General features: G+C 46.7%; 1 protein-coding gene across 1 annotated transcript; it reads right to left on the minus strand.

Annotated features, from left to right (window-relative positions):
• Window positions 1–279: 279 nt before the first annotated feature.
• Window positions 280–13,481, minus strand: LOC119148645 (glioma pathogenesis-related protein 1-like). The gene is made up of 6 exons (XM_037389098.1): window positions 13,053–13,481; window positions 7,987–8,232; window positions 5,517–5,626; window positions 3,369–3,451; window positions 2,194–2,220; window positions 280–2,110 (listed from the first exon to the last, which is right to left on the minus strand). Exons 1-6 carry the CDS (start codon window positions 13,230–13,232, stop codon window positions 1,959–1,961), a joined length of 798 nt encoding a protein of 265 aa, XP_037244995.1. The 5' UTR covers window positions 13,233–13,481; the 3' UTR covers window positions 280–1,958.
• Window positions 13,482–14,034: the final 553 nt, after the last annotated feature.

Genomic DNA, 14,034 nt, shown 5'->3' on the forward strand with positions numbered 1-14,034 from the left:
TTGGCTCCCTGGACACAGCAGCGAATGCTCTTCCCTCTCCTGCATTTCTCGTTGTGGTGCTAGGATCTAACTGCACATGGCTCCAGCGGGGCAGACGCTGTGCCAGGCTCCGTGCTGGCGTAGGAGCCCCGTGCACGAGAGCATACACAGCGTAAGCCCTGCTGCCCATGTGCTGCTTGCCCTCCGGTTTTCAGACAGGACTTTGCAGTACGTGGAGCTTCAGGCTTGGGTCTTGCACAAAAGAGTGGCGAAAAGAAGCAGGGAGGAAAATAGCTGCTCTGGTTTTTTTTTTAGCAGATAGACCCATGGCCTTGCTTTTACAATGGGGATTTGAACATTTTTTTTCAGACACCCTAATCTGCCCAGTTTGGAAGACAGAACTGAGTTTGACTCTCTCACAAGTAGGCCAGCCACAGGTACTGGGACCCTGATCACTGGAGTGTGGGAAAAGAAACTGCTCATCTCCAGTCTGTGACTGTGATGTCTTGGCTATGGAGGCTCTGGTAGCCTACAAACTAAATACAAAGAAATATCAAGGGCAAAATTCTTAATTTTATTCTCAGCCATATTTGCATTTTGAAAAATGATTTATTCAGGGAATGCTGTGATGCTGAGATGATTCTAGTGCAAGGAAACTACCTAGAAGAGTAACATAGAAACTCTGGGTCCCAGTTCCAGCGTTTTCAGTTAAGATCCACCCCAGTAGCAGGTGGGCAGTGGGTGTGCAGAAACACTGGCAGGTGCTGCAGGGGCAGTATCTTGGAAACTAAGTGGCGAGGGGAGCTTCCTGGTTTCCCAAACAGCACATCTCTGTGCCCTGCAGAGGGGCATGGAGCAGAGGCATCTGTTTAGATATGTTTATGTGTTCTTATAGATACAGATCACTACAGTCCAGCTGTGAGTTTGTACAGCTCTGCTCCTTCCAGCCGCTGCTCCAGCTGAGCAACTGCAGTCAGTAGAGGACATGCCCAGCTGGACACAGCAGCTGCCTCTGCTGCTTTCTGCCTGCTTCATATGTGAGGGATCCAGGAGACTCATCCTTTGGCAGCTGTTGAACCAAAGGCATAACTACAGGCGCAGCATGATTTTATTTGGAGTTATATGCTGTCTTTCCCAGCATTGTAGTTCTCAGCATTGCAGAGGTCCAAGTCGAATGCGGGGTTTGTGCACCAGCAATGAAGCTTTAGCTCATGTTGCAAATGAATGATTGCCATACATGGGAAGCAGGAAATAATGATTTATTGTTGGAAACAGCAGCCAAAAAAACCTCTATGCTCAGAAAAAAGAAAAAAAAAATACCAGAAAGATTGTGTTGATAAATAATCATGTGTAACTACAGGTGAAACTATGTCTTGGCACTGATGACGAGCGTTTCAAATCAAATTCTAAGCAAAGAGAAGTACCAGTAGCCCCAGTGCGCTATGAGACTGGGAAAGACATTGCCTTCCCCAGGATGCAAATGCCAGAGCTCACAGGGGTCCAAAAATCCCTCAAAAAGACATTTAAATGAAAAACCTCCCCAGGCTACTGTTCATCTTGCTGGAGGAGTGTCCAAGGAAAGCACAATAGGAACAAGGAAGGCGTGTGCTCTGCCTGGGACCTCGGCAGGCTCCTGGGCTGGGCACCCTTCAGCCCTTCCCAAGAAAGTGCGGGTGGGGGGCAGCTGCCTGTGCCTCAGTGTGCTGCCTGGGCAGCGTGCTCCCTTGCCCACTGGATCCTGCTCACACCGCTCCGCTTTGAAGAAATACATGGGTAATTAAAAACCAGTTCCTGGTTCTCAGCAATGAGAAAGCTGCTTATCAGCTCTTCTAGCTGCTGCCTGCAATGAAAAGTGTGTATCCATACATCTAAATCACCTGTGGATGTAAACAACATCTCTACCAATCTTTGTGCTGCCCTGTTATGTGCAGGGAAAGGATGAGTTGACCTAAGTGGTCTCATGGTCTTCTGCCTGTGTGTCACTCGCTGGCGGGTGCTATAGACCAGTATTTTGGTAGAAGCCAGGTGGCCAGAATTGTCAGGGCAAGGAGTAATGGCCTTAAAGCAATAACGGTGATACAGTACTCGTCACATGCAGGTCTGTCCCAGTCTGGATACCACCTGGAATCGCCTATGAACAAAACGCAATTTTTGTTTTAAAGTATAACTGCACCAGGGGCAACAAGTGGAAGCAGTAATTCTGGTGATACTCACTAATGACTTTGTCACGCTCTGCATTTTCTGGAGAGAGAAAAGAAGTGAATGTAAGCAGACTTACATGTTATAAACAATTTGAGTCTTAGTAAAAGAGAACGAAGTGTGAGCCTCATGATGGGCTCAAAACACATCTATGGGGGCTGCATTTCTTTCCAAGAAGAAGCAAAGACCCGCTGACTTCGGGAGAGCCCTGCAGCAACTCCTGGGCCTTGCTGAGGCGCGCACTGTGTTGATTTCTCCCACCAGTGGCTGGCATAGAGAGAGCTCGCTCCTCCAGGCGCGCTTCCCAAGATCACTTTGGCTTTTGCCCAGTGTCTTGCATTTAAAGTCCTCAGCCTGTAGCTAACAAACAGTCCCATGCATCAGGAAATCCCTCTTGTTCCTGTAGTGCTGGTGTTTTAAAGCCACTTTCCTACTCTGCTAGTTCACCTGAGGTCAAGTGCTGGGAAAAAGTGTGACCGTACCCTCAGTTCCCCTCCCTGCAGATGTCCACAGCACAATGCCTTGGCCTTCTTATGGGACTTGCAGAAGGTCTCTTCTCATCCTGACTCCATCCAGCCATTGCAAAGCCAAGTGCAGGAGAATCAGGTGGGCTGCCAGGAGCTCAGGCTGAGCACCACGTCCCTGTGAGGGGCTCTCAAGTGTCAGCCTGGCTGTCTCCCAGTGCTTAGGGGAAAGCAGATGGCCTGGCTGACGTTCACTGGAGCGAGCAGCTTTGGCAGTGCTGTGGCAGCTCTCCCCTCCCACAGTGGCACCGTGGGGGCAAGGCTTGCTTGGGCCTGCACCAGCTCGAGCCACAGCTCATGCACCAAGTAGCAACCTGGAACCTCCAGGAGGGGACATGTATCGCCTTCTATGCTTCCTATTTCTGCAAGCAGTTACTTCTGGTGGGGGTAAATAACACCTTAAAATGCAGCCACTATATCTCCTGTATCATAACCTCCAGCATCTGAAGAGCAGGCCTCACCCCGTCACTCCCCAGGGTAGAAAACGGCTCTTTCCACCCTCTTCCCCTGTCTTTGTGCATCACTGCTCACTTGGCTTCTGGCTGCGGTTGCTCAGACTATATTTAGGAACAAGAAAGCACTGTGCCTGCTCCTGCCAGTATTTCTTATGTGCTCTTTCCCTTTCTACCTGTGCTTGGGGAGGAGGGCTGGTTGCCTTCTACTTACTACACAGCTGGCTGGCACACTGATCACCACTGCAGTCACTGCACGCTGCTCCTGTCTTGTATGGGTGCCCTGGGTAGTTCCCACTGCAAAGGAAAGTAACACATGGCTCTCAGACGGCCCTTGGGAGGATAACATCAATACCTACCGCTAATTAGTTTTTAACGTGGGTTTTGCTCTACTTGTGTTGATAGGGAGATGGGTTTTGGATGGCCCGTGTTTGAGTGCCCTGTGCCCAAGACATGCAGCAAAGCAGAAGAGATTAATGGGTCACCCTGCTGTTTAGGAACCTGGAGACAGCAGTATTGCTAATGTGGGAATTAAAATAGTCTCAGAGCTGGATAATTTGTGTGTATGGAGACTGCAGGCTGTCAAAGCTGGCTCTAGCTATGGCAACAAAGCAGGTTCAGCTACTGTGTACGTACATGTGTATTTAACCTTGAAGAGGAATCTCTCATAGGTGGTGATTTCATCCGTTTGTTGGTAAATATTTTAGGAGCGATGTGTGTATCCCCACACTTTCTCCCTCTGCCAGCAGCACGTGTGGCATCAGCTGCCTCTCTCTGCCCAAGCTCTTGGCTTGATTATTACCTGCCCACCACTGATAACTGCACCAAATGCAGCTCAGTGGTTTGCTGTGTTGGAGCATGACCAAAGCGAGATTTACAGCATGCCTCAAACTGACCATAAACGTACCGAGAGGGATTTTATATGCATGCAATCTCAGCAGTGCTAAACTTCGTGGAAAAACCTCACTACTTTCAGCAAGGTGAGGCTTTCATTGCTTGGTTTAAGCTGAAGAAAATTCTTTGGAGTATATTCACTTTAGGAATTGAAATTGTGCGTGCATCTTGCTTTGCCCCTTGGCAGAGTTGAAAATAGTTAAGGGTTAGATAAATGAAGAACTTCAGTTACTGCTTCTCAAAAGCAAAAGCTGGATGTGACATTACCCTGCTTCTTAGTATGCAACAGCCTGTTTGCAGTGTCCTCACCCAGCAGGGAAGGCCCAGCTTTAAAGCCTCCTCCAGAGCCCCTTGCCTCCACAGAGAGCACCCTGCCTGCTCTGCTGGGTGCTGCTGAGGGTGAGGGCACCACTCCTCTTCCCCATGGGGTCCCTGCCAACGCAGAGCAAGTAATCCAGCATGATTTCAGTCCTCTGCACAACACAGATATTGGCTAAGTGGCAGGAGGAGGAAGGCTTAGCTTATGTCTTTGGGAGGCTTGAGGGACTAAGAGCACCTCATGGCAGCACTGGACTGCTTGCCTGTGTGCAGGGTTTCTGCACCATCTAGTACGGTGGGATGCATAGCTAGGGCCAAGAAGGGAGAGAAGAGGCTGACCTGGGTGATCAGTGGCTTTTGGCTTGAGAACCAGCAGCGGCAATGCTCCCTCGGCCTGTTTGGGTGTGGGGCTTCTGGGGGAGTGGGTTTGTTGCTTTGGCACTTTAGTCATTTCAAAGTATCTGATCAGAGGTACATATTCTTCCAAGAATGAAGCATGGGCAACAGGAATGCCAAACTTGCTCAAGTTCATGGGCTGGCCTGGTTTCAGCCTAACATCGTATGCATGTAAAAATTTTAAAGCTGTATTTAGGCTGTGGTGACATTAGTTAGCTGGAGAAGGGTAAAAAACATTCATCCTAGCTAGATTTCCTACTGATTGTGCACATGAAGGACGTCTGGATAAAATTTTGCCTTGAGCAGCCCCAGCCTCATAAAGAGCCTTCAGCTGCCAAGACTGTAGCTGCAAGCATTGCACACTTCAATATTTATCCAAACCATTGACCTAGAGACTTAATTCTGCAGGCACATGTGGAAATATTTCCAGACTTTGGGCTTGCACCTTGGCAACCATTCTGGGCCATCTTGGCACTCAGGAGCAAGGGTTTAATTTTCAAATTATAACTTCTCTTCTCATGTCAGTATCTCATATTTTACCATTTCTACCATGCCACTGCTTTTTGGCTCCAATACATAGCCTTCATCTAGCAAAAAAAAGCTGACTGGGCAGAGGCATACCTCTTGCTCTGTTTTTGGGACCATTTCCTCCCACAAAACACATGAATAGATGGACTAATCTAACGCAGTTGGACGTTGTGGGAGGGAACGGGTAGGACCCAAACACTGAAAAATTTGTAATGGAAAACCTTACGCTGGCCCGTAGTTGCAGATGAAGTGTGCTGCATTGGTTATGGAGGAGAATGCCACCCTGGGACAGAAGTGGACAGCACAGCCAACCTTGTAGCTTGTAGCCCAAACAATCTGCAAAGACAGATGAGTACACCGGTGACAAAGCAGCATGTGCAGTGTTACAGAGAAAACCTGCCCTCCTCTGCTCCATGACAGCAAACTGGCTGAAGAGCACTCCTTGGGCAGGCTTCACGTGGGAAAGCAGCAGTGATGGGTCTCAAAATCACAGTTTGTTTTTAAAAACGCCCGGTTGTTTTGTCCAATTTACCACATATTTGTTAAAATGATGCTGAAAGAAAGATTAACTGGCTGTAACAGGTAGTTTTCCTTTCTTGCAAAGGAAAAAGTGAAGTTCATCTCCTTTGCTTCAAGGTAATCCATTAACTTTCTGTCTTTCCTGCTGAGGAAGAACAGATCAAATCTGTGCAGAAAAGGCTGCATGATCTGCTACGGCTCCTGTGTGGGCTGATTGTCCCTGTACTAAATCCAGCAGAGGCATATAGCCAAACTGCCAGAAGGCACTGGTGTTACAGGAAGAGCAGGGAGAAGGAGCGTGTCCAGGCTGTGGTCCTAGCTTTTGGCATCATGGCCATGACTAAGATAATCTAGAGGTGAGGGCACTACACCATCTAGTGATCCTCTGTCTACCAGAGGCCGTTCGGTTCGATCCAGCATCCTGTACGCAGCTCAAAGAGTACAGTGCAGCCAAATGCCTCCGTCCCAGGAAAATAAACCCCATGACAGAAACAGAGGGGAGACGAAGGCGCAGCTGTACCTGAGGGAGGTACAACAGTAGCAATGACTGACTACGTGAGAGATGTGGAGAGGTTCTGGCAGCACAGGAGATAAAGAAACACACTTGTGCTTCCACTGACTCGAAGAGGAGGCCTAGCCCTTTCTGTTTGTGCCTGTTTGGTGCCAGCTCTGGGAATAGGGGACAATCCTCAGGCTCCTAATGGTGTTTTCAGTGCAGCAGCAGAGCAGAGGCTGCTCCAATGTATAGACAATCGCATCCCCAAGGATGGTGAAGGACCGAATCACAGGACTGTCCCCATCCCAGGCAGCCACAGGCTGAAGCATATGCTGGGGATGTGGTTGTGGTAACTGCAGTAATTGTACCCAGGGGCAACTTCTTTTCTGCACAGCTGGGAAGGAGGAAGAGGAACAAGGCATTCCCTGATGGTGCAGACCCAAGGATGCCTCCCAAAGCTGGCAGACACATGCCTTCTAGCTGCCGTCACTATCACTGTTGACTCCAAGTGAGAATAATCTTAGAATCATGGAATGGTTTGGGTTGGAAGGGACCTTAAAGATCACCCCATTCCAACCCCCTGCCGTGGGCAGGGACACCTCCCACTAGACCATGTAGCTCAAAGCCCCATCCAGCCTGGCCTGGAACACTTCCAGGGATGGGGCATCCACAGCTTCTCTGGGCAACCTGTTCCAGTGCCTCACCACCCTCACAGTTAATTTCTTCCTAATATCTAATCTAAATCTTCCCTCATCCAGTTTAAAGCCATTACCCCTTGTCCTATCACTACATGCCCTTGTAAAAAGTCCCTCTCCAGCTTATTTTCTCATTCTCTCCCACACAACTGCCAGGACTGCTCCTCTACAAACAACGTCATACGCAGCCCTGCGCCTTAGTGCCAGGTAAGGTGCATTTCACCAATTCCAGAGGCTTATTCTTGCTGTGTCCTTGTGAACAATACCAAAAAGCAACATTCTGTCACCTCTCACAGCTCCTGCATACAAATACCTTCTTTGCACACAAATACCTGCATGTGTTGTTCAGGCACCCCACCAGTTTCAGCATGTCTCTTGAAGTCCTAAATGCGTATGTATATCTCTGCAGAAAATATTAAATAGCCTCAGGTCAAAATCTAATCCCTAAAGCCACTGCTGCAAGCTGTCCTGCTGTCCCGTAACCGTGGTTAGCGATTGTGGGGTTGCATGGCAGTGGCGCTCCCCTGACTCACTTTGTCCTCTTCCTTTGGGAATTGTGGTTGGGAAAAATGGGCACGTGATGCTTGCAGAGCTGCAGACATCTCTTTACGTGCCAGTATTTCCCCAGCCCTTGGCACGTGGAGGCTGCCTGCCAGAGCTGGGACCTTGTCACACTGTGCACTGCAGCCCACAGCCATTGCTGTTGCCTGGTTTTTGGCCACTGCTTGGCTAAATGTGACTGCTTGATGGCTGTCCTGTTTTCCTCCTGGAAACAAAATACAACTGGCATAATTAAAATAAAAATGCAGCAACTCTTTTCCTACCTAAAATGGGGACATGAGAATGTCTTGTGCACACAGACATAAAATAAGTCTACAGCACTTACTGGAAAACAGTTCATTGAAGCTTCAACAGAAATCTATAGAGTTTCTGTGTCAAAACAGCAGTGACGGTTCATGGTTTAGATGGAGAAATGCAATGCTTACCTGTGTATAGTGGCCACATGCTCCTCTGCAGTTATTGGTGGCATAAGTGTAGGCGCTGACCTCGTTGTACCAAGAGGTGATAGCTCCTTGCACAGTAAAAATAGAAAGTGAGCCGGTCCAGAGGTTTTCTCCAACAGGGGTAAATCTGGGGTGAGCCTGCCCTGGATCTTTGAGGTATGTATTATGTTTAAACAGGCATTTCTTTGCCCAAGCTTTTGCGGTCTTTGCCAAATCTGGATCCCAGCTCTGCAAAATAAAGACAACTAAAAATCACTTTTTTTGTACCTTAGCAATGCAGTAATTCAGAGCAACTTTCAGGAGAAGATGGGTCTCAGTAGCATGTATGCTTTGGGTTCATTTGTTTTTTGCTTCTGCTGAGACTTACAGAGCTACATGGAGGTTGGCTTGGAGGTTAATTTCTTATTTGAATTTAATTACTCATTAAACTCGAGGAAGTTTTGGGGGTGGTGGGTGATCTTGGCTGACTGGTTTGTTGGACACCAAGAGACCGACACACATCAGTCAAACACAGTGTTTGGGGCACAATGTGCACTTCCAGGCTGTGCCGGCCACAAGAGAATGTCAATGTACTTTAAACAGTGAATTTACAGGAAATCTGGAGTCTGGGGGGTATGCTTACCATACCAGTCAGGCTGGAGTCTTGTGCAGCCTCATGCATTAAGGCCACTGCTTGCAGGTCAGATCACAAGCACAGTGGGATTTTTTGGGACAGTTTAAACTCAACCCCTCAGGTTGCATCTTTGTGTTTGGTGGCCTCAAATGTTAGTGCTGAATTCATATTTGTGGAGTCACTTATTCACTTGCTGTGCAGTCCTACAGAATGTCACCATACGAGCAAATAAGTTAGATAAATGTCCTTTGCACTGGAGGTGGTGCCTGGTTTTGCTGGCTTTTCTTGTGCAGACAACTTGATTCAGCAAATACAGTATCGTACCTCCTGGAAAATGCAGTACCATGAGTGTATGACTAGTTACACTTTGTCATGTCAATGAAGCTGTTCAGCACTGCTGAACTATTTTGGATTGGACTGTTTTAAAAAATAAACTTTTTTAATTTGACCTTGTTTATATGGATTAAAATATGTCAGTTGCTTCTGCAAACAACAAAATCACTAGAGAAAGTGTTTTGAACAGATCAGTAACAGTGACTAAGGACAAGGTAGTTGTTGGATTTTATAACTATGTTTTACACAATACAACTTTTTTGTACCATAGATAAGTCTGAAACAATTTGTGTATTGTTTATGCTACCAATAAGTAATTAGAAATTGCAAGATCATACCAAAATACACCTACAGAGATCTGAAAATATTTTGTAACCTATGTCTTCCATTTCTTCCTATGGCTAACATTTCAGGAGGTGTATTCATCCACTGTACTGGGTTGACCCTGGCTGGACACCAGGTGCCCACCACAGCTGCTCCGTCGCTCCCCTCCTCAGCTGGACAGGGGAGAGAAAATACAACGAAAGGCTCGTGGGTCAGGATAAGGGCAGGGAGAGATCGCTCACCCATTACCATCACGGGCAAAACAGACGCCTTGGGGAGATTAGTTTAATTTATTACTGATCAAATCAAAGTAGGATAATGAGAAATAAAACCACCCCTCCCTTCTCCCCAGGCTCAACTTCAGTCCCCATCTCTCTCCCCGCTCCCCTCCCCGCAGCGGTGCAGAGGACGGGCAGTGGGGGCTGCGGTCGGTCCATCCCACGCTGTCTCTGCTGCTCCTTCCTCCGCAGGGGGAGGCTCCTCACACTCTGCCCCTGCCCCAGCCTGGGCTCCCTCCCACGGGGCGCAGCCCTTCAGGCACAGGCTGCTCCAGCCTGGGTCCCCCGCGGGGTCACCAGCCCGGCCAGCAAACCTGCCCCAGCCGGGGCTCCTCTGCCCACGGGGCCACAGGTCCTGCTCCAGCAAGGACTTCCCGTGGGGTCAAACCCTCCTTTGGGCATATGCCTGCTCCAGTGTGGGGTCCTCCATGGGCTGAGGGGCACAGCCTTCCCCACCGTGGCCTTCACCACAGGCTGCAGGGGAATCTGCTCCGGCACCTGGAGCCCCTCCTGCCTCCTGCACTGACCTGGGTGTCTGCAGGGCTGCTGCTCTCACATAGTCTCACTCCTCTCTCCTGGCTGCAGTTGTGCAGGTTTCCCCCCCTGTTCTTAAATACATATTCCAAAGGCACTACCACCATCACTGATGGGCTCAGCCTTGGCCAGTGGCAGGTCCATCTTGGAGCCAGTTAGCACTGGCTGTATCAGACATGGGGGAAGCTTCTCACATCTTCTCACAGAAGCCACCCTGCTCCCAAAACCTGGCCATGAAAACCCAATACACCCACAAAATGAACACATAAATATTTTGCCTAGGTTCCCAGTGTACTGAATATTAAAGGTGAACTTGGGGCAGGAGGCCTTATTTCAAGTGAGCAGTTGATATTTCCTTAGACGATAACTTTTAAGGACAACGAATACAATCTGGCATTGTACAGAAGTTATCTTCTATCCTAGCATTACCGCAAGTTAAGACAGAGGCTGAGGTTTAGCTCTTGGCAGTGCTCTGAGGTCGCAAGGAGAAGACCGTGATGAAAGATGTGTGACAGTGGTGGATGCACCTTAGTGCTTCACAGTCCTGTATTTCACATTCTGCTTTTTAAGAGTCCCCACACCTCTTTTCTTCTTCATCCTATACTAGTATTAATAATAAGTTTAAATTTGATAAAGATATACATAATAAGAAGTTTAAAGGTATATTAATAAGTTTAAATGTACTTTTTCTTTTGTGGTGCGACTGCTTAAACTGGCTGGCAGCTGAAAAAGCAATGTGCAGAAACATAGTTCAGAATGAACTTTAGTATAACTATAGTTATACTCACTTGTTATGCAACTGCATTTATGCAAAAAGATTGGATTAAACTGCATGGGGGAAAATGCACAAGACATGGAGGTTTGCATATAGATATCATTGCTGTTTGAGAAAATAGTAATTACAATTTTTTTCCCCCATGAAATATTTCCCAGTTTTGGTTTTGTAACAGATGAAGTGCTTGTTGATTTAGGTAGGGAAAATTGAATGTATGGCAGGTGAAAAGTGATTAGAGGCAGCAATAAGTCAAAGGAGATTGTTGTGACGCCCTGATGAAACTGGTGGCACTCTTCTGGTTTTGAAAAGCCTTGGAACAGACGTAAGCGATGCTTTGGGTGAATGGGAAAGGGGTCACATTTGTCAGATGAAAAAAAATTTAGATCAGCCTTCTCATTTTATAATAAACATATTATAAATAGAGATGGCTGATATTCATTACTTGTGGTTAAAGGAGTTTCTGTCTTTTATTTTCTTTTTAAAAAATATTTTTCCAAAAGGTGGAAATGCCCTGAGTTCATAGTCTTCATTTTTACGTATCTGCATGGACAGTTATCTACAGCAAACAGAAGTTCCCTGTTAAATAAAGAAGTCATCTTAACTTCCTCATTTTTTAAAGTGCTAAAGGCCATTAAAAAATGAATATATATGCTGGTTTAAATTCTGATGCTTTTACTTTCAAAATAGATTTTGTCATGTAATTTACTGTTTTCTCCACATTAAATTCTTCCTGGGAGAGGTCATACTTCAGACTAGGGGTTTTGCAGTGTTGTAAAAGAAATTTACCATGATTTAGTTCTTTTTTTATTTGTAATAATATATGTTTGTTTGTTTATGAAGCCATTTTTTTTCAGACTTCACTTCTTTTTCAAAAGGAAAAAATAGGCATGGTTTTAAAAGATGACTGCTGCTTTTTAAATGCGTCATAGCAAGATTTTGTTAGCATAGGGCCAGTAAAGGAAACAGAGTCTAGAGCAATACATACTGGAAGTTCAGGATGCCTGGCTGAAGAAAGATAGAGAAAAAAATACATCTAGAAGAGAAACTAAACTGTTTCCTGTCAGTTTTGCAACTCGGGCTTGCTCACTGCTCACTTACCCCTCCCTAATGGGTAATCACTTTTTCAGTGTTTGACAACCAGAAATGGAAAATGAGCTTTCTATTTTTTGAACTTTGGTTGGTGTGTTGCTAATTACAGACGTGGTTATGCCCTCTCCTGGTGGTGACCATGCGAGATAGTAAGAAAGAGGAGCAAAAGGAAAGAGATCACAATTAGGACAATAGCAGTGGTCTGAGAAGGTCTGTGGAGATGAACCCAAAGAGAAACGTGGTATCTTAAGTATTAACCGGTCAAAGCACAAAAGGTGATGGATGTTGCAAGAGACAGCTCCCAAGCTACTGGAATTGAACATCTCACAAATCAGAGATGGGCTTCTCAGCCGTAAGCCCGGCTTTGTGCATGCATTTACAGCTTCCTCTTGCTGGGTTTTCCATGTGCCACCCAGTGTGGAGACAAGTGTCACGAGCCATCTGAAGTGAGAGGTGGCAACTTTTGGATAAATTTTGAATCACAGCCGGCTGTCTTTTGCACAGTGGCTGCAGATATTGCCCCCTGATGCGGCCAGGGAGAAGGCGTGGGGCAGAATGGTGTGCGACCCCATGCCTCCAGCGCTCGCTTCTGCTGCACTTGTTGCTTTTTGGCTTCCCTGCAGCCCTGGCACCTAGGAACAGCTGCTCTGTTGGCTCAGCCCTTGAGAGCTTTGCAAAGAAAGCTCAGGGAAAGCTCTCCAATGTCATTTGGCAACGGTCTCTGCCCTTGTCGACTCAAGTATGAAAGGTTGTGCTTAGATCTGCACGTAAATTATGCCTCAGGCTGCTGAGCTGCAGTGCCTTGAATGAGGAGGTTTTTCACAGCACAAAATGACAGTGTTAAAGGTTGAGGGTTGAAATCTTGGGTTTCAAATCAGGAAATGAAGCCAGGCAAAATGACACATATCTGATCATATATAGCAATGTGATAATCAGAGCCTCTTCCTCTGCTCTTGAAAGAAAAAGCTCTTTTGACTCCAGGAAGTTGGGGTTGGTTGTTTTTTTCTATTTCTTTGCATTGGATCACAAAAGCAATCTTTGAAAATCATAAGCACCATCACAACGCTACACACTTGCATGTAAGTCATGAAGATTCCCTTACCATGTACAGCATGTTGCTAGCTGGTGGATTCACTCCAGAGCGGAATCTGTTATGGGTTTGCACACATTCCTCAATAAAGTTTGGATCTCCAACATCAGGCAACACCGGTGGTTCGTAGGAGTCAGAGAAACAACAGAAGTGCAGTAAAGCCAGCACGCAGGCAGAAAATGTGCTTGTCATGATTCACAGCCTCTGGTCTTCCAGTTTTAAGAGCAGAGTGTTTGAGCTGTAATGAGGTGTTTTTTGCTGCACCAGCAGCGTTTTGCTTGGAAGGCTTGTGGGCTGGACTTATCTTACCCATGGTAATTGAATATGGCGTTGGTCACAGGAAACGAGTCATGTTTCAAAAGCGTTGCTATGAGAATAAGGAAATTAAGCTACAAGTTCACATCAGAGCTGTGGCAGCTTTGTCTCTCTCTTTTTTTCTTCTTTCTTTGATTGTGGTGGGTAAGCTGCTTCTCTCCTGTCCTTTGGGCTTTGTTTTTGTTTCTTTTGCCCCCACCATCCTATCCATAGCAATCACTATGGATCGCAGTAAAGTTTTGGATAATTTTTCTGCTTTTCATGAAAATAGCATTCCTGTTAAGGCTGTTAGTCTGAGCCAAATCACTGTGAGAATTTATTTAAACTATGACTACAGTATAAATTGAGTTATTGGAGGGTTAGGTTTGCCTGAGAACTGCAGTTTAAATATGCTGCATTTATTGATGGATTTCTCCTGTGATCACATGTGCTATGTGTTGCCATCAGTTTCTCCTCCCAAACTTTAGCAGTTTGTAGTTCATTCCCCGCAGCCCAAGCCCCCAGCAGAGCTGGATGCTATGAAGGTTGGTGCTGTCTGGCACCCATGCTGGGTTTCACACCAAGGCGCTGGGAGCTGATGCCCCACGCATGTTGCCTTGGGTGCCCAACACTCCCCGCTCAGACACACCACCATCACCACCCTCTTCCTCACACTGCCCTTAACTATCACCTGTCCATC

This window comes from Falco rusticolus, chromosome 5 (genome assembly GCF_015220075.1).
Source record: "Falco rusticolus isolate bFalRus1 chromosome 5, bFalRus1.pri, whole genome shotgun sequence".
Lineage (NCBI taxonomy): Eukaryota > Metazoa > Chordata > Aves > Falconiformes > Falconidae > Falco > Falco rusticolus.

What these genes read in the sequence shown, in the direction of transcription:
- LOC119148645 (XM_037389098.1), bottom strand. Translation starts at nt 13,232, where the DNA reads ATGACAAGCACATTTTCTGCCTGCGTGCTGGCTTTACTGCACTTCTGT. An exon ending in ATCTGCAACTACGGGCCAGC is followed by an intron (nt 3,452 to 5,516) that starts GTAAGGTTTTCC and finishes TTTCCTTTGCAG; the next exon opens with TGGGAACTACCCAGGGCACC. An exon ending in AGAGCGTGACAAAGTCATTA is followed by an intron (nt 2,111 to 2,193) that starts GTGAGTATCACC and finishes TTTTGTTCATAG; the next exon opens with GCGATTCCAGGTGGTATCCA.